This window comes from Mandrillus leucophaeus, unplaced genomic scaffold, assembly GCF_000951045.1.
Source record: "Mandrillus leucophaeus isolate KB7577 unplaced genomic scaffold, Mleu.le_1.0 Scaffold1211, whole genome shotgun sequence".
Classification (NCBI taxonomy): domain Eukaryota; kingdom Metazoa; phylum Chordata; class Mammalia; order Primates; family Cercopithecidae; genus Mandrillus; species Mandrillus leucophaeus.
The window spans coordinates 252,815-273,599 of NW_012100444.1; the positions used below are offsets into that span (position 1 = coordinate 252,815).

The 20,785-nt window shown below is 35.5% G+C and overlaps 1 protein-coding gene across 2 annotated transcripts in view; it reads right to left on the minus strand.

The window, feature by feature from the left end:
• Positions 1-20,503, minus strand: part of GAS2 (growth arrest-specific 2) — a 145,991-nt gene extending 125,488 nt beyond the window's left edge. Inside the window, exons 1-3 of one of the 2 annotated variants that reach the window (XM_011971320.1) lie at positions 20,218-20,503; positions 12,031-12,195; positions 1,486-1,607 (exon numbers count right to left, since the gene is read on the minus strand). In XM_011971320.1, coding sequence (XP_011826710.1) covers positions 1,486-1,607; positions 12,031-12,175 — 267 coding nt within the window. In that variant the 5' untranslated portion in view covers positions 12,176-12,195; positions 20,218-20,503. Of the gene's footprint in view, positions 1-1,485; positions 1,608-12,030; positions 12,196-18,764; positions 19,000-20,217 lie in introns of those variants that run through there. The other variant, XM_011971321.1, reaches the window with a different exon arrangement.
• Between the last annotated feature and the right edge of the window lie 282 nt (positions 20,504-20,785).

The window sequence follows — 20,785 nt, forward strand, 5'->3', positions numbered from 1 at the left end:
GAACCTGACGTCTCAGCTTCCCAAATAGCTGGGACTACAGGAACCCACCACCATTCCCTGCTAATTTTTTTGTGTTTTTCTTACAGATGGTGTTTCATCATGTTGCCTAGGCTGATCTTGAACTCCCGAGCTCAAGCAATCTGCCTACCTTGACCCCCACAAACTGCTGAGATTACAGTCATGAGCCATCACATCCAGCCCAGCTCTCAGCATTTTTCTTAAAGATGCTCAGATAATTCCAATGTGCAGCAAAGTTTGGGAGCCACTTAATTAATTAATACCTTCACAGAGCTGCTTTTAAGATTTAAAAAAATAGAGGAAGGTTTTGTATATTATACAATACAGAGTAATATAAAATATCTAAAAAATAAATTCAGTGGCAATACACACATATACACACACACACACAAACACACACACCCCTTTTATTTTTTCTGTCAGAGTTGCACAAAAGCCTTAACAGTTGCTTTCTGTAGTAAGTTGTCTTCAACATTTTTATTTTTATTTTTTTTATTTTTATTTTTTAGATAGAGTCTTATTCTGTCACCCAGGCTGGAGTGCAATGGTGTGATCTCTACTCACCACAACCTCTACTTCCTGGGTTCAAGCAATTCTCCTGCCTCAGCCTCCTACGTCGCTGGGATTATAGACATGTGTCATGGTGCTGGGCTAAATTGTTTTAATTTATTTTTTATGTATTTATTTATTTATTTTAGTAGAGATGGGTTTTGGCCAGGTTTGCCAGACTGGTCTCAAACTCCTGATCTCACGTGATCTGCCCACCTCAGCCTCCCAAAGCAAAGCACTGGGATTACAGGCATGAGCCACCATGCCTAGTCAACATTATTTTAATATTTTTTATATCTCTTTTCATTCTTTATTAAAAATTAAGTACAATCTCTCTTGTTTTCTTCAAAAAAGTCAAACACCATACTTTCATCAAGTGTTTATAATCACTAGAAAAGAATATTAGAATTAATGTGGAGAAAAAAAATCTGAGTAGTTAGAAATAAAATATATAATTTGTCCAAATTTACTTAGTTCAATGGTACTATTATTTAGAATAAACAAAAAATTACAGTCCAGAAATTTTGATCTAGTATTCTGCCATAATATTTTTGAAAACAAAGATCTATTCAGTAAATCTTTCTTGGCTAGATTTGTGCATTGCCTAATGACACAATTATTTCTCTGCTAAGATTTTAGTCAATACTTTAGATTCATTGAGTTTATATACAACACTCTTTTAATACCATCACTTTTCATAAGCTTTTATTTAATTAGATTCACCAAAAGGATTATGCAATTTATGTAATTAGAGTGCAAATAACACATTACCTAATTAAAAAGAACCCTCTGTACTTTGTTGTTAGTATAGACCTTGATGCATCTGTTCACAATAAATTTTTTAATTACATTCAATTTATAAGCAATTATAAATGTAATCTACCACCTAAGAGTGATTTTTGCATTGGGATCTTTTACCTTTGTGGGCTTGTTAACATCCATGCTCTCCTTGAATTTCTCCTGCACAGTTTCTGCAAGTTGACAGAGCAAGGCACCATTGTCCAACTTCTCCATAAAAGTTTCTGCTGTAATCTCCTTCCCTGAAATGACAAAAATAAGCATTATAAAAAGAAAATCAAAATGTCAGATTCACACTAAATAAAATATTTGACACAATCTTATTACTAAAATTGCTATTCTAGCTGAGTTACGTATCTGGGATAGGAGCTTACCAGAAATAGTCATTTCTTTGGAATTTTCTATCTTCCGTTGGTTGCAAGAATTTCAGCATTTAATATTTTCATAACATAGTGCTAACTGCATAAAAGTTTTATTTCATATTAAAGGTGGCAAAATGATATCCTGGGTAAAAGAATTCCATCATTTAGTAATCAGGGGGAATGAAAACTAATCAACAAAACTCAAAGAACCAGCTTTACCAGTGATTTCACAATTTGGCCTCCATTAATCATTCCATTCTCATCCTCAATGGCCCATTCAATTACTTTGACCCATAAGGCAGGACATAATGCAGAACAAGTATTTTTTGTTAGGTGTATGTCTGACTACAAGAACAACGTAGGTCTCTCTCTCTCTCAACAGGATTGTACTCTATCACCCAATCTGGAGTGCAGTGGCAGGATCATAGCTCACTGCAGTTTCAAACTCCGGGGGCTCAAACAATCCTCCAGCCTCAGCCTCCAAAAGTACTGGGATTACAGTCATGTAATCTGGGGTGCACCCAGCCAGATCAATTTTCTTTAATTTAAAATAGAGCCATGTATATATTTTTAAAAACCACCATTGGGAACTTTAATAACATGGCCAATATATAAAACCATATCTCTAGATTCTATTGAAATGGTTTTCCTGATTAAAATAACACAGGTAGGCTGGGCACAGTAGCTCAGGCCTGTAATCCCAGAATTTTGGAAGGCCGAGGTAGGTGGATCACTTGAGCTCATGAGTTACAGACCAGCCATGGGGCAACATGGTGAAACCCCATTTCTACAAAAACACAAAAATTAGCCAGTCATGGTGGTGCATGCCTGCAGTCCCAGCTACTTGGGAGGCTGAGGTGGGAGGATGGCTTGGGTCTGGGAGGCAGAGGCTGCAGTGAGCTGAGATCCTGCTACTGCACTGCTTTCTTATATACTCTTTCAAACCATATCTTTCTCAAAGCCCTCTCCTTTTTTGTTTCCTATTAATCTAAGTTTCAGAATATTCCATTTTCCTGCCTTATGTTTCTGTAAATTATTAGTCAGAAGTCCTACAGATTCAAGCTTCCTTCTATTTCTCATGCCATAACCTTAATAAAAATCTTCATAATGTGATACTTAAACCTCTAGCAACAAGAACAATGGCTATTCTTTCTGTCCTCAGCTTCTCTCTCCAATACATACCATGCTCACTGCTAAAATTAAGATTGCTAAACACCGTCCTCACTGAGGCATTCTCCAGACACCTTTATTGCACAATCCCTAATTTTCTCCTTTACCTGGAATATGAAAACTACTTACATTATTTATAATATTTACTTTCTGTAATTTTGTGAAATAATTTTATTATTATTTGAAAATGCGGCCTGGCATGGTGGCTCATGCCTGTAATCCCAGCACTTTGGGAGGCCAAGGTGGGCAGATCACCTGAGATCAGGAGTTCAAGACCAACCTGGCTAACTAGGTGAAACCCTGCCTCTACTAAAAATACAAAAATTAGCCAGGTATGGTGGCGTACGCCTGTAATCCCAGCTACTTGGGAGGATGAGGCAGGAGAATGGCTTGAATCTGGGAGGCGGAAGTTGCAGTGAGCAGAGATCACACCACTGCACCCCAGCCTGGGCGATAGAGTAAGACTCTGTCTCATGAATAAATAAATAAATAAAATCTGGCTGGAACAACAGATGAACCATTTACCATTTAAGTTAAACTCACAATATCTAATATATTTGAATTTCAAGAAACATCTGCTTAAAATGAATTTTTTTTTTTTCCATTTTGGGGGGCAGTCTTAGGGACAAAGAATTACTTTTTAAACGAATGTTCTTTTTCCCCTACTGGGTAGTTCATATTTTGGCCCCCAATTAGAATAATGACTTCTGCAGGTGGAAAAACATCAGTAGCTTTAAATATTCACCACACAGGTAGCCTGTGCAGAACTTTTATTTCAAAACTGTGTGCAGCTCAGTTCAGAAATGAAAGTAGCATGCCAAAATACAAAAAGCCAGCATAACAGAATTTGTATTGTGTATTCATCATATTGGCCTTCATTTTCCTTTTCTTTTCTTTTTTTTTTTTTCCAACAGAAAGTGACTAGCCACAGACTGGAGTGCAGTGGCACAATCTCAGCTTTATTGCCGAAATCTATTGCTAGGCTGGAGTGCAGTGGCATGATCTCGGCTCACTGCAACCTCTGCCTCCCAAGTAGCTGGGACTACAGGCATATGCCACCATGCCCAGCTAATTTTTATATTTTTAGTAGAGACAGGGTTTCACCATGTTGGCTCCGATGGTCTCGATTTCTTGACCTAGTGATCTGCCCACCTCAGCCTCCCAAAGTGCTGGGATTACAGGCATGAGCTGCCACGCCAGGCTGCATTTTTTAATAATAACAAAAATTATTTCACAAAATTACAGAAAGTAAATATTAGAAATAATTTTCTTAATTATAGTGTTATTCAAATAAATTTAAATTTTAAGATAAAGAAGATAAACTTTAAATTGTTGAATTATTTCTTTACACATTACTTGCAAGATTTTCCATTTTTAATAGATCTTTATATATTTTTATTTCATTAAATTCTATGGCAATTTGAAGATTCTATTCATAATTTTAAGTTATAAGATGTTTACAATATACTTAAAAGAACACGTAAATCATAAAAAGAAAAAAAATTGCTTTCATTAAAAACCCATTAACAATTTACCAAAAGGTATGATTTTTACTTTTTATGCATTATATCTTTTTAGTTATCCTGTTTTTCATGAATACTTGTAAAAAGAATTTTACATTGAACATCTGTATCTAATGAAAAATATATTAGGTGTCAGCTTTCAATTCTGTACATTTTATAGCTCTGAAAGGTGAGTTTTTTTTGGCTAAAACAGACTATTACATACTTTATAGTTGAAATGTACTGCCTCAAATGAAGAAAAAATACAAGTCTGAGACTTTTATAAATAACTTCATGTGTAACATATTTTCCTTCCAATGATTAAAAATTATTAAATATATACTTTATGATTACAATCACTGTGTGATTGTAAGAAATCAGTTATAATCTTTATATGGGGATGATATACTATCTAGTTCTTTATTGCATTAATATTAATAATATCAACAGTATTTTTTTCAAAAAACAATACAATATAAAAGTAGTTGAATTTATCTATGGCAAATTCTTAAGAACAGGCTATGTAGAAATAGTTACAATTTCTCAAGTAAAAGTCATACATAGGTAAATATCTCTGTTAAACAGAATCAGATCTTCTGTAATTTAAATTGTGCACCTGGTTTAACACATCAGACTACACGTACTGGAAACAGTGTGATTTTAGCACCAGAAAATCATTTCTTCCCTAACCCTAGCATTTCATTGTGGTTGGTGTTTGCAGGGAAAGAAAGAACAATAAATGGATACAATTAAAGTATGTTAAAGTCCTGACCAGTGCTGGTCCATAAAGCCATTGGTTTGAACATTAATCTAGTGTATCCTAGTCTAGAAGTAATAGTTTTGCTTCCTGAATTTATAATTGTGATAGTTAATCTTCACATGATTAATTTAGTCAAGAATGACAACTTGCCAGTAGATCAAAATCAGGAAATTTGATTAAATATTGTGGCTAGTCGCTTTCTGTTAAAACATTATAGCTCAAAAGTGGGATATAAACATCTGCCTGAAATCTTTTGCCAGGCAACTATAATCAACATGCACACACAAACACATCAGTGTATTCCTCCCAGAAATATGTTTGCCATAACTTTTGTAAAGATTTACATATCAGTCTATAAAGTGTTTTAGACTGGGGCCACCTGGAAAAAAATAATCCTTTTAATCTTCTAAGTTGCTGAGAAAGAATGTTTTCTTCCCAATAAATTAGCAGTATTAAATTTCTAAAGAATTCTAATAATAATATTTAACAGTTGAGTTATTATTATATGTCAAGTACTGTTCTAAGCATTTTACATGAATTAATGCATTTAATCTTCTCAAGAAAACTGTGAAGTGGGTGCTACTATATATCCATTTTACAGATGATGAAACAGATGTATAGATTAAGTAACCTGCCTCAGGTCACCTAATTCGCGGGCAGAGGAACTTGGCTCTTTGGCAATTTAGGTTCAGAGTTTATGCTTTTAGCCACTATGCTTGACTACTTAAATATTTGCTGAATACACAAATGACTATTTTCCATGACAATGAATTATCCCTCTTGCAGTTGTCTTTTTCTATGTAGAAACACCACAGAAACCTCTTTAGGAAAAAAAGAGAAAAAAAATAAAAGCTTGGGGTTGAAGATTGTGGTGCTGAAAAATGAATAGCAATCCACCTTGTAGGTTGGAGAATGGCTAACAATATCATTCAGGCAAGTTCTGGTACTTGGCATGATTCACTGAAGAAGAAAGTTGGTATATTTTTAATCCCTAAAGATGATCCAGATACTATCAAATTCTATTTTCATCCCCACTGTACCTCTCAATACAAATATATTTTTCTAACTGGAGAATTCAAAGTGGTTCATATGCTGTCTACAGTCTCAAGGTTGTAAGATAGGAAACAGTTCATTATATGCAAAATTCCTAGACCAGCACCTGCTTCACACTAATTTTCAAGTGTCTACCCTGAATTTACATCAAAAAATATAAAGCTGGTTCTGCTGCACAAATCACATACAAAATTAGGATAACTGCTCTGAAAGGTGTCAACTTGTGAACATGAAGGTGATTCTGTAAGCTTTTGAACTAACACAAGATACCACCTGTCCTACGGAATTTTTGTTGGCTATACCAAGAATATGAGAACCCTGCAGAATAAGTATCTGGCAAAAGGGCCACAAGAAAAAAGAAAAGCAAGCTGTTCCAAACTCATTAGATAGTAGCTGTATTTGACAGCAGCAACCCTAATAAATAGGTGCTTAAATGTTTAATGCTGAAAATTTTATTTTTTAAGAATAACTGAAAATAATGAAATGTTGCATATTGCTTGTATTAAGTAGAAAACAACTGCATTTTATTTTGTATGCATGCACAAAGCTCAGAGAGGGGGAAAATCACCATGATATCAACTGTCAATGCATTTTCTAAATATAAGTAAAATCAATTCAGCATAACTTGATTTTTAATATATCTGATGATGTATTCAAAGTCCCTGCATTATCCAAACACATATGCCTATATCCTAAAGATCTATAAGCTTTAAGAACAATTTTAACTTATTTGATGTTTAACAACTATAATCCTTTCTTTGAAATACACTCCCATGTAATTTATACAGCATTAGACAAATATTAATTGAAAATAAAGGCAAGCCATCATTTTCTTTTCTTTTTTTTTTTTTTTTGAGACGGAGTCTCGCTCTGTCGCCCAGGCTGGAGTGCAGTGGCGCGATCTCGGCTCACTGCAAGCTCCGCCTCCCGGGTTCACGCCATTCTCCTGCCTCAGCCTCCTGAGTAGCTGGGACTACAGGCGCCCGCCACCGCGCCCAGCTAATTTTTTGTATTTTTAGTAGAGACGGGGTTTCACCGTGGTCTCGATCTCCTGACCTTGTGATCCGCCCGCCTCGGCCTCCCAAAGTGCTGGGATTACAGGCGTGAGCCACCGCGCCCGGCAAGCCATCATTTTCAATTAAAAATACATACGAAATAGACAATTTGAGAACATTTATTTTAGTATATAATCAAAGCCAAGCCAGTAATATTCTTCAAAAGTCCATCAATAATTATAAAAGTAGTAGAATATGCCTAATGTATTTGAATAATGGGTGGTTGCCATAATCCAGGACTGTTAATGTAATAACATGCTGTTTGCTCACAATGACAATTAAAAATTTCCCCAAGCTTTATTTACATATGCAATTCATGTTCTAATATACCCTAAGGGCATAGTAAAATAACAGATTAGCAGTATTTGGTTCATGAGCAAAAATAGCAAAAGACCTAAAATAAAAATAAAATATGTATATTTAATGTCAATAGGCAACAATGGCTGAAGAAACTTTTTATAAAGAAAGACAATAAGATCTTCATGACTGTTTTGCTGTCTTTTTTGAATGTTGGTCACAAAACTGCTCCGTGGTGCCAGCCATTATTCAAAAACATACTAGGACTGCAAAGAGTATTTTCTACAAGATCAGTAGATATATCCAAGGATATGTAAATAGTCAGTAAATATTACATGATAATCTTCTCGTTAATTAATGTGTGCTACCTCCTAGATAAATCCCAGCTACTATAAACTATTTATTCATTTTAACTAGTTAACATCACAAGACAGCTGGTATTTTATATTCTAATATATAAATTTCAGTTAGCTTAAAAGTTTGCAATTGATGCTTTAATCCTATGCCTAGGAATTTAAAATGATATTTATTATTATTACTGATTAAGTAAGTATATTTCTGGGAAATGACAGTGTAATACATATATACATTACATGAATATGAACATTGGTTTATGAACTAATAAAATCACTTTCTTCTCCATCGAATCATTTTGATCCATCAAAATATCAGAATATAAATGGAGTATTCTTTAAGGAACCATATTTTTAATAGACAGTTTATATGTACGATCAGAAATATCTGAATTTAGAACATCATTAATACTCCTTTTGAAAAACATAAAAGGAAAAAAATTACATTTTAGACAAGCATACTAGAAATAAGGAGAAAAATCTTTCCACAAGTAAACTCTAATGGCACAACAGCAACATCTAATTAAAAGCTTTAATTTAACATGTAAATTTCTCAGTTAGGAATTCAGAGGAGATATATCAATTCTGAAGTTACTTTCAAGACATTTTCTTTTTATGTTTTTTACTTTGTATCTCTTTCAAGTAGATAAAAAGCAAGACTTGAAAAAGAGTGGCATAATAAAAATCTGCAAATATTTCTGAAGTGACAAAACAGCCAATAATAAATTATTTTAAAATATACTTTAATTGCTCTATTTCCAAAGTATGTGAGTACTAAATGTACCTAAGTGTAAGAAAAATATCTTCTAACATAACCATAAATTTATTCTTTCCCTCCTTATTATCACCATTCTAGTACACAATGCATTTTTCTACCTCCAAATGTTTTACCACTTTTTAATAATCTCAAGTTATTAGTCCACTTATCAAATTGCGATGAGAATATTGACTTGAAGTCTATTATCTGTCTACTTTATATGAACTGAAGTCAATTCAAAGGTTAAACTTTACTGTATCTTGAGATTCTTTTAGGATTCCTTTTCTGAGAAAATTTCACAAGTCATCAATTGCATTTGTGTTATAACTACTAACATTAAAAAAGTCTTAATTTGAAGGAAAAAAGTCATTCATTTATGTAAATCTCCTCCCTGTTTATGTATATTGATGACTCTCTCAACTACCCCAAACTGGGTCTCAGGAGATGGATTTCCTAAAACTCAGACTTTGGGATCTGGAAAGGACATTAGAGATCATCTACTTCAACCCCTTCATTTTATGGTTGAAGACACTGAGCCCAGAAAAGATGGCTGAGTGACTTTGGGCAAGTTTCCTACCAAGTAGCAGAGCCAGAACCAGAGGCCAGGTCTCCTGACGCCCAGTTAGGAGCCAGGTCTCCTGACTTTTAATCCAAGGATCTTTCCATTACAAACACTGACTCTCTATTCTTTGAGGCTGTCTTGGGCTGCTCACACTCATCAAGCTGCCTTGTAAATTACCACTCTCACTAAATAAAATGCCTTTGATGACAAGTCATAGGACATTATAGCATACCTTTATAAGCAGGCTATACTCTAATTAATCACACTCTTCCTCTGTTTAGAACATCTCAATGGTTTCTCATAGATCATACTGTAAATTATAAGCTCCTTAATATGATCTTCAAAGTAATATATGATCCAGCCCAAACATGTCTCATGAAACTCTCTTTCTATTTCTTTTCTGTTGAAACTAGACTTGCTTCATTTCTTGCAATGTACCAAGCTCCTTCCTACCTCAATACATGCCCTTCCCTCCTTGCAAAGGCTCTTACCCCATGTTTGGTCTGGCTAGCTATTAATCTTAGTTCTCAGTTTAAATATACATTCCCATAAAGAAGATTTCCCAATCCCTCTGATCCTTTGCCCTACTCCTACCTCAATTTACATTTTAATTGCAACTTGTATCTTTTAGTGTTTATAACAAGTAATAGATTATACATTCAATTACTTATTTACTGTGTTTTTTTTTGCTAATCTACTCTAAGCTTTGCAAGAATAGGTACTATATCTATTCTTAATCACTATCTTCCAGTACCTAGATGACTGTCTGGAACACAATAATCATAATAGTTATTATTTACTGCTTGATTATGTGCCATACCTTCTTCTAAAGGCAATTTTCTCATTCAAACCCCCAACAATCCCATAAGGTCGGTTTTATTATGGTATTTATTTTATAGATTATATAACCAAGACACAGTGCAATAAGACACGTGCCCAGTATCACATAGTAAGTGATAAAACCAAGATTTGAATTGAAGCATTCTTATTCCAGAGTCGATGTTTTTACCAATGCTTATGCTGCTGCACACTCAAATGTTTGTTGGAAAAAAATGAAAAAAATTATGCACAAAATCAAATTTTCACTGAACTATATAAGTAGTATAATAACAAAAACAGTATAGTGTTTACTAGGACCAGATACTGTTCAAAGTACTATACATATTTTAATCATTCACTCCCACAGCAGCCCTACAAAGTAGTTACTACTGTTATTACCACTGTACAGATGAGGAAAATGAGGCACAAGAGAGGTAAGTAACTTGCCCAAGATCACACTGCTACCAAGTGGCAGAGCTGGGGTTCAAACACAGGCAGTCTATTTCCAGAGCCTGTACTCTTAACTTTTATTCTATACTACCATACTTGTGATTGCCTACATCGGAAAACAGATAGCTCAAATTTAATAATTAATTACTAATACAGCAATCATTAGTGAACCCAAAAAAGACAGAAGAGAGAGAAAAATCCATCTGTTTAGGCTTAAATAACTCCCACTCCTTGATGGAGATAAAAGGTCCTCTGCATGAATGAATTGCTGAAAGGTGTAGCCCCTTCCTTTTGGAGGAGAGACTTCCATAGCAGTGTAAAGGGTCTTTCTGGGGAGTGTCTTCTTTTTCTGACCTCACTATTTGTTGGTGAAGGGTACAATTTGCATACCCATATTCAGTAGCCTTGGTTAGACTACAGAGTTGCCAAAATTGTGTGCACACCATGAAGAAAAACGAAACATAGGATAAAGAAATCCTAGGATAAAGACTAAAAAATAAATAAATACAAAAGCAATGCAAAAATCCAGAGCCATGGAGAGAAAGTAAAACTCTGATAAAATGTGCTAAACCCCTGCCAAAAATTGCTAAAATTTCAGACGGACGGGGTGCACCTTCCTAAGCTCTTTAGTTTCATTAGCTAGAAAATGAGATAACAACTCTTACCTTGACAGATTCTTTAAATAATAAAATAGTGTTGATGAAATCTCCCCTACAAATGATAAAGCTGATTGCAAGTTCTATGTTTACTCAATGCTCAAATCTTATATCTTATAAAGTCTACAGGGATCTTTTTTCTCACATTTAAATTAAATTTATTCTCTGTAAAAAACTTAGTGGAAATAGTGTTGCTATATATGATGATCCTTTAAATATGTGATTCTATTTTTCACATAGTTGAAATTTTATCCTGTGAATATGAAAGCACAACAGCAACAAAAGGAGAGGCATCTTTACCAGGAGGTAGCATGAGGTCAGCAAAAGTACTGTTAGACTAGACCTTAAAAACAAAAGCAAATGGAAAAGAAAAATTTTAGTTCAGGGTTAGATGATTCCAGTCAGCTCATTTGGAAAAAGGATACATGATTTTGTTCCTGAGTTTGAGTATTCAGCAGTTTTAGAAGGTGTGCTGTAAAAGTAGGGCAAAGAAATCCAGATTTAGAAGCCAGATTTTACAGACACTGTGGCCTGTGTACAATGTCAAAAGAATAGGTCAAATTGGTCAGCTGCATGAAACAAAAGCCAAAAATAAATCAGACCAGCATATAGATAAAATAAGCAATCTGACCACATATTTCCACATTTGAGTGCATCATATTGGAATTACTAAGCACAGTTAATGTGACAGACATTGGGAAATTCATTAAAATTTTCCACCTGCCTCAGGTTTCCCCAGTGCAAATGCCAAATAGTAAAAGTCTTTCTTTCCAAGGTGCTATCACATGCTTAGGTGAAGGACACTACAGGAGGAAAAATAAAACAAAAACTGTTATCTTTGATCACAAAATGAGATCTTATAACCTTACCTAATAGATTGGTTAACCACAAGGCCAGATCTTCTTTCATTGGTAGCAAATTAGCTTCATGTCTGCTGGCTAGCCATTGGCTATACTGATGCATATCAGAGAGGCCAGGTCCACTGCGTACCTTTGGGCTCAGAGCAGTGCACATTATTTATCCACTTGTAATACCTGTTTTGGAAACAAAAGAGCAATTGCTTTTTATACAGACTTCTCTCACTAAAATGTTGTCATCATGACATTATAATGAACTGGATCTATGGGCTTTTTGATGACAGATCAGTTTGTTAATTATTAAACCCCATGAAACACTATTTGCTTTATCTGTACTGGCCCTCTCACTTTTGGCCAACCACTTAGCAGGAAAACAGCAGTAATCAAAGGTCAAATAGAAAATCAAACAAGAAGCTCCAAGTTTGTATGAAACGATATACTTGGAAAGAGCCAGCTTCTAAGCAAGAAATTCCACTTATTAAAACACAAAAAAATGTTAAAATGTTAGTGTCCAGTTTGTTAGCTCCTATTGTTTGGCTACTATTTAAAACCATAGATTTTCACCAAATTTTATGAACTGAACACTAGCAATGACAGCATTTGTACAACTCACTGTAAACACATGATCATTACCTTTAATATTGTAGCCTAAAATGTTAAGCAAATCACTTCCTTTTTGGAGTCGGCCAAGCAATCATGGACTCACAATTTAGAGAACTGGGTAAAAAGCGGGGGAAGAGGTACACCCAAAGACTCTCTACCACACTTCTCTCTTGCAGTCAAAGGAACCAAAAAAAAAAAAAAAAAAAAGAAAGAGAGAGAGAGAGGATAAGTGACTTCACCAAGATCAAATAGCTAGGTCATGACAGAACTAGTCTTGAACCTGAGTCTTCATATTCCCAAGACCACTACCCTTTCTGTAATGACACATTTTTACAAAACGGAATAGTTAAGAACCCATATTGATGATAACCCAAGAACTGCACCATAGTTCTAACAAATGCGGCCAGAGGTGTTTGTTTGTCCTCTGCTATCGCTACAATAATCTCTTTCTCTTTCTTGCTTTTTATCTTTCCACTGTATTTGTTTTACATGCAGGGTTTTGTTTGAAATTATCTTTAGAGTAGAAGTACTTAAATATCTTACACCTATAAAAACAAGGATGCTTTCATTAACCTGACCATATTGTGAAGTAGTGCAATCCCCTACTTGGGTTGTAGAAAAGGTATTTGAATATATAGTTGGCCTTGAATATAGCATTTTGGTTTATTTGTTCATTTGTTTTGTATTTTTTAGTGGAGATGGGGCTTAATCATGTTGGCCAGGCTGGTCTTGAACTCCTGACCTCAAGTGATACACCTACCTCGGCCTCCCAAAATGCTGGGATTACAGGCGTGAGCCACCATGCCCAGACAGACTATAGCACTTTTGTATGCATTATTTATAGGATGTAAGACTACAGAAGAACTAATGAAGCAGTTAATATAATAGTCATAATGTTTAACAACATGTAGGATTCTACTCTGTATATAAATATGCTTATGAAATAACCAGATGCATTATGACTGTATGACAATGAAAATGAAAATATTTACAATAGGCAAGAAGTAATGTTTATATGGTATCATGGGGTTTTCAGTGATATTCCAGTATTTATGGCATTTTAAAGTTACCAATAAGTTATATATTCTCCTTTTGGTTTTATCATTTGAAACTCTACATAGTATTCCTTTCCAGGTAACCTCAAACTCTAATTCACTTAACATAAGTTAATTTCTTTTAAATATTGCCTTTGAAGAAAAAATAAGACACTGGTGTTTAGAAAAATGCGAAGTGGGAGCATCTCCCAAATATTTTGCTATAGCGATAGAAAAGACTGTTGGGAGTATGAGTAAGTACCTAAAAGGTGTCATAAGTATACTATTTAAAAGTACAATTTCATTTATAATTAAATTACTCTTGAGTAATTTTTTGAAAAAAATACCATAAATTTTCTCTGAAAACATTACATATATGTTTATATATATATATAAATTCAACCGTTATAAATATGAACTGCTTTTAATATACCTTGCCATATGTTGTTAGATTGTCATTACGGGAATCAGAACATCACCACTTTTTATTATTTCATAGTTAATAATGACATTATCCATATAAAGTCCTAAAGTTTTCTCCAAATTCTGTGATTAAACACCAAAAACCTAAAGCATTTTCTGCCCCAGTTAAAAAAAATATATGTCTAGTCCCAGAAAAAAACAAAACATCTCCCTGTAGCTGGTTAAGATTCCTATATGCCAGCTAGCCTCAGAAACATTTAAGTAATACATATGAGCACAAGATTCATATATTGAAATAACTAATTGAAATCTTAAAAGGGTTACCTCTAAAATGCCTTTCTTCTCAAGACACAATCTCTCCCACTACTTTCCTGAAAGTGAGATGTGGCCGTTCAGTAACTTTACCTACACCCTATTATGTGCTCTGCAACTTCCATTTAAGCATCAGAGTCCTATTTTGCTCTACAAAAGCAAGAAGACACCTCAGATTCTTAAGCTCATTGTCCGGCAAAGAATTTATCAAGGGATAGTTTACAGTAAGCCTAATGGCATGTAACAATTTCAATGAGCCAGAAGGACAATCCTTTCCCTCAAAACCTCTAAACAGTGAAGTTTTTATTTTCCTTGACAGTGGCACATTTATTTCTCATGTACTCTGTCCTGTGTTTTGCCAGAAAACTAACTCAAACTACCTTCTAATAATTAGAGATGAACATTAAGTAAAAACAATAAGAATAATTAGGCAATTTTTATTTTGCTACTTTGTATACAGTCAAAAGTTTAGTGGTGGAAAAAAAAGCAAAAATACAGTTACATTTTCCCACAAGACAGAGGTGAGAGAAAGAAGGCTTAGTGAGTAATTAACATGCAATAGAAGTTACACAATTAGACTTATGTCAAATATGTAGAAACCTAAAGTCACTGTCATAGATAAGGACTCTTCTGTTTAAGTCCCTTCTTAAAAGAATTCAGATTCTCAGTCCAATTTCTTCTGATCCTTTAAAAGAATTCAGATTCTCAATCCAATTTCTCCTGATCCTTTTTTCACATTTCAAATCACTGCCAAACTTAACATGACTCAACGGTTTGGCTGAAAGTCAATACATGGAGGTCCTGGATTTAGATTTGGCTAATCCATGAATACGAAACATGAAAATGGATTCAGCTAGCATGATCAAAATTTGGAGTATGGAGAATTTACCCCTTGGTGAAGTAGTTTCCAACTACAATGATTATATTGTGGTGAAGAAAGGTCAAATTAATTTCTATTATTCCCATAAAAAGATCACTATGGAATTTTACCCATCTTATAACTTTCTAAAGAAATGTTTAGTCAATATGGATCAGATGAATTACATCCTAAAGAACAAGCTACACAAAAAGATCATTTCAGTTCTTTTTAATTCATTCAAAAGTGCTCAAAACCACAAGAGATGCCAAGGGGTAACTTTTAAAGGTGGGAAATAAAGTGACTGATGATTCACCAGACTTGAAGAAAACAGTGAGGTTAGGAAGAAAGAAAAACCTTTTTGTATAATGTGCCTAAACATTGAATGATGTTTCCAATAAAGTATATATAGTCCAAGTATTTTAAAAGCTTGATAAGTAACTTTGGTAATTGTTAAACAAAGTCAATACTTTAAAAAGAAGAGTAAGACTCAAATACTTCTATGGCTCCTCCAAGCTTTCTCGGTCTTCCTAAAATGGATAACCAACCCTTAGGTCTAGGAATTCAGAAAAATAAAACTTAAAGAGAAAAACATGCAGAAACTTAATACTAAATCCTTCAAAGACTGTGTGTGTATATATTTTTTCTTTCTTTCCATAGTAGAAGTGATTCTGGAATAACAATTATGAATATGATGAGACTTGAAATAGCCCAGGAGAAAAAGAAAAAAATAATGACTTTGTAAGTAAAATATCACATGTTTAAAGACTCTGTCTAGTTTGTTGTCCCAGAATCCCAGCTGAAGACATCAGTTTTGACTCTGAAGACAAAGTATTCTTCCATGCCACCTAGAGGTGTGCTTTGACTATGACCAAGATGATTTCTGGCTTATCTCTAGACTGTGCCTACATGTTAGAGAAAATGCATTGCGATATGACATAGAAAAGCAACTGAAAAGACAAAAAAATGAAATGATATACACTTCTGTCTGCTATGAGGTTTCACTTAGAAGCCTGAATAATGGATAGAATATTGGAACAGGAATGAGAAGTCCAGGATCAAATAATAGCTCCACTACTTAACCATTTAGTAGCTATTCTATTCTAGTCATATGAATTTTCCTCTTTGTACCTGTGTATTCTACTCTATACAAGGGAGGCCAAAACCTTAAAGATAATTGTGAGGATTAAATATTTATGCCAATGCTTGGCATATATTTAATATTCAATATATTTTTATTAGCAAAATAGAAATGATCACCATCAGAAATGTGCCAAAATAAAACTTCTATTGACATATCCCAAAAAGAAAAGCAATTCTGTGACAAAATAGGAATATTTTATAGAACTCTAAATCATTAAGAAAAGACAAAGAACAAGGGGGAGAACAAATAAATGTATTAACGATACAACAGATAATGGATTATTCCAAGTTTTCTTCATATTGAGAAGAATGCTACCCCTAAGATGATGATTAATCAGTTAATAGGGAAATGCTATATACCTCTCAAAGTAAGTGTGAGAGGACATCACTACCGCCACCCCATCTACACACACAGATTCAACTGTGAACATTGAAAACAATGAATCCTAATCAACCCACAGTCAAAGGTCTCCTCCCTAAAGGTAACCTTTGCTCTCATCTGCAGCACTTGTCCTTACATCTGTTCAGTTTCATGTGTTACAGGTGTCAAACACTGAGGAAATAGTTTATCAGTCAGTCACATTACCTTCCAAAATTAAAAATAAACAGTGCTCCAAACTGAATACCCTTCCGAAATCTGGAAAGAGAAAATGCCATTTTTCTAGCTGAACTCAAAGAACAAATTACCCAGGAAAGTTCTAGATGTCTCTTTCATCATTGTGGGTTCTTTACTCTTGTGATTCATTTTGACTAATTAATAGTATCTCACAAAATATACAATTTCAACCAATGTTATGGATGCAAAATCTTACTATAAAGGTCTAATCAGAAAATAAAGTCCATAATTTCAACAGAAAGGCAATTTCAGACCTTGAAATGGTACCTCCACCTCGGGTTCAGTAGAGCAATTTATCCACAAATTGAAAAGCACCAAACATAAAGCAGAATGACACTTAATGGTAGTTTATCTAATTCCATAATAAATATCTTTAATTCAAAGGAATCTTAGAATAACAATATATTCAAACTCCCCGTTATTAATAAGGGGTTGGTAGCCTAAGAGGATATTTTGTCCACAGTAACAAGACTGTTTAGTCATAATTATTAAAAGTATCCTACTCATCTCTTGTGATTCTTAATTTTGTATAGTGCTGACTCCCTTTTAGAGAGTTCTTTTTTATCCCACAGTCCCATCTTGATTTGTCTTGGGTGAAATGATGGTATAGTTACAAATAACAATTTCTTCTCAAATCATGATTTTTAAAAAACTGAGTGAGAATTGATTTTCTATATTTTCATGTTGTTAGGGATATTTTAAAGTTTTAAAAAAATCATATTAAACCATCCTTCCAAACAATTTAGCATAGTTTTTTTTAACCCCTACCAGATTAGCTTGGAACATAATTAAAATAGAAAACCATCTGACAGTTATTAACAATATTAACAACTAGAATATTTAAGGATTTACATCAAAATTTTATCTGAGTTGATTACGTAAACCTCAATTAATGAGAAAATTCTTTTCTGTTGTTTAAATATAAATATTTGTTTTAGTTAGCTATAATGTAGTTAAGAACCAGCAGGGTTCTACATTCTGTGGAAATATATATACGTATATGACATGGTCTCACATAAGGGAGTAAAATCAACAAAGTTTTAATTGTATTGACCCTGAAAACATTTAATACAGAAAATTACATAAGCCTCTTACTTACTTTTGACAATATATTATTTTCTACTTTTACTCCAGTTCATTTTACTAGTCAAAAAACATTGAGTGGAAACCTTCCTAGTTGCTCAGGTTTAAAGAACCAGTTGGATCCTGTTTGGACCTTAATATCAAAACCACAAAGATACCAAACTAACCTCACAACATACCCTGAAGTTTTAAACAGGAGTCTCTCTGTAAACAGTCATAGCCTCATCAAGCCGTTTCAACCAAGGTAACTTAGCTTTCCAAAGTTTCCCTGAGTCTTCAGTGCAGACTTCCAGTCTTGAAGTAAGATTTTTAAGTAACACACAACATACTTAGGGTTAATATAAGACCAGATATTTCACCATACTTGAAAGTTTGAGGTTTAACTGAAGTTTCTAACCAAGATGCTAAAAAAATTCCAGGGCAATCACATGACCTTTTGCACCAGGTGAAATAATTTTTTGCCATGTGAACTTATTTCCCAGTAAACCACAGTCCATAACTCCACAGTATAGTGTTTAACAGTAAAGTAATGAAATAAACCCAAACTTCAGTAGCATTCAGGCTGAAATTCAAGCTACCTTTTCCATGTAAGGGACCATGCAGGCAGCCCCGTGCAAAGTCTCCAGTGTGCATTGCAAAGGCACACTGTCCCATGCCTCATCCATCTGTCCCTTACCTTCTCTTAGGCAGTCAAAACCCAGACACCCATGTTGGAGAGGACCACCAGAGCCACCACCTTCACCGCAGTTAGAGGAAAGCATTCCTTGAGAAGGAGTTCATTGATCAATATCAAAGTCAAGCTGGGCGAATCAGACCCCAGCTGCAGTTAATCAGTGTCCACACTGCTAAGAGTTTGGGGTAAAGAAGCAATGAGCACAGGGCTTGTTACCTGCCTTGCCTCTGTGAATCTCAGGGGATAAGTGGGGAGGAAAGGTGTTCTTCCTCTGCCGGGCTGGCACATCCAACTTATCCAAGCCTTTATTTTAATACTAGAATGTCTAATGGATGTTCATGTGCACAAGCAGATCTTATTTCCTTGACATAAGAACTCCCATACACAATTGATCTAACTTTGTTGGAGAGGGTTGGAGGAGATAATTTTATAAGAGTAACGTTTTGCAAACACTTCGCTGTAAGAAGATCGCAGAGGTGAGAGGATGAAGATGAAGATGGAGAGGGTAAAGACTGTGGTTTCAAAAAGGTTAACTGGGAAAATAATTAATAACCCTCCTCCAACCTCAACTGTTTTTGGAATGTAGAAATAGAATATGTTAACTCTCACTTTTGCTCCCTCTTCATTCAAGACAATGGAAACTTCTTCGGATGTCTGAGCTAAGTTAATGGTAATTTACCATACTGAGTTGACAGAATTTAATTTTGCCAGTGTAAATAATGTCTCCAAACCAAAATTGCCTCCTTTGTTCCCCAAACAATTTCAGATTCCAGTCTCAACTTTGGACCGAACAAAAAGAACAATACCATGCAAAATCTTCCCAAAGTGTGTTGATATATATCGGCTAGCGTTTTATTCACATAAAACCTAATTTCATCAAACTTATCAGACACAAACAGTGAGTATCACCCCAGATCACACATGTGGTGCTCTTTCCTCCCACCCTGGCCTCAACGACTGAAGTAAAACATTGAGGATCAGCCCTTTAAGAACATTCTGGCTCCATCCCACCCACTGCCCGCCGCCCCCATAACAGGCAATGCTGAGCATGCATTACAGATATTCTTGTGCACGAATGCATATGTGTACATTTATAATCGATGTGTTCATTAAAAATCCTCACTCTGTCCCTGGTTTGCAGAGCCACCTCAGCGGGCTTACGCGCTGCGGTCATCTGGGGTGTTCCACAATAGGGATAAGGAACACATGGTTGTTTCCAGGGAATCAGAAAGTCACCCCCTGCAGCGAATACCCACTCTTAGAGAAAAAGCCTGTACAACTGTCTGCCGCTCTTCACTCTTCCCCGCCTCGTTACTGAGGTTATTTTTTAATGACCTCTCCCCTCCCCCGCCGCCCCGGGTGCAGCAGACAGGCAGGGGCTCCCGTGAGCCCCGGCTGCAGAGCGCGCGCGCTGCGGCGGCGTTGGCGCAGAACTGGGCCAGCCAGTCATGCTCACCCCCGCGTCCCGAGCTGGGCTGCTGGCGGCTCTCAGAGGCTCTTGGGCTCCGGGCTGGGCTCCTGCAGCTTCTCCGGGCCGGCCCCCTCCAGGCGCAGGTCCTGCAGCAGCCGATCCCCGCACCCCACCAGCTTGGCGGCAGCGGCAGCAGCTACAGCCGCACTACCCTTCTTCATACTTCTCTGATGGCTCCTTTTAGTGCTGTTTGGGAAAACGATTTTTTCTCCCTGCCAGAAACAGATTTCCTACATTTCATCAGTCCTCATAGACTGAGCGGAAGTAAAATGCTTACTTTTTCTGGTGGACAGCAAATGCAATTGACACTGATTTACCCTTCAAACGGGGAGAGATTGTATTACAAGCCCTTGGCAGCAATTCCGAGGTTGGGGCCAAGCTCCAGCCCCCTCCTTGTCCCCCAAACACTAACCTAAGAGAGAAAAGGTGGGGGGTGGGGAGGGGATCATATTTAACTCTAGAGGTTTAACAGAGTCAATAGCTTTAGCACAATATTAAAATTGGGTGTTGGAAAAGTTTTTGCTTTCCTGGCCAGTGATTTTGCAGACGGAGG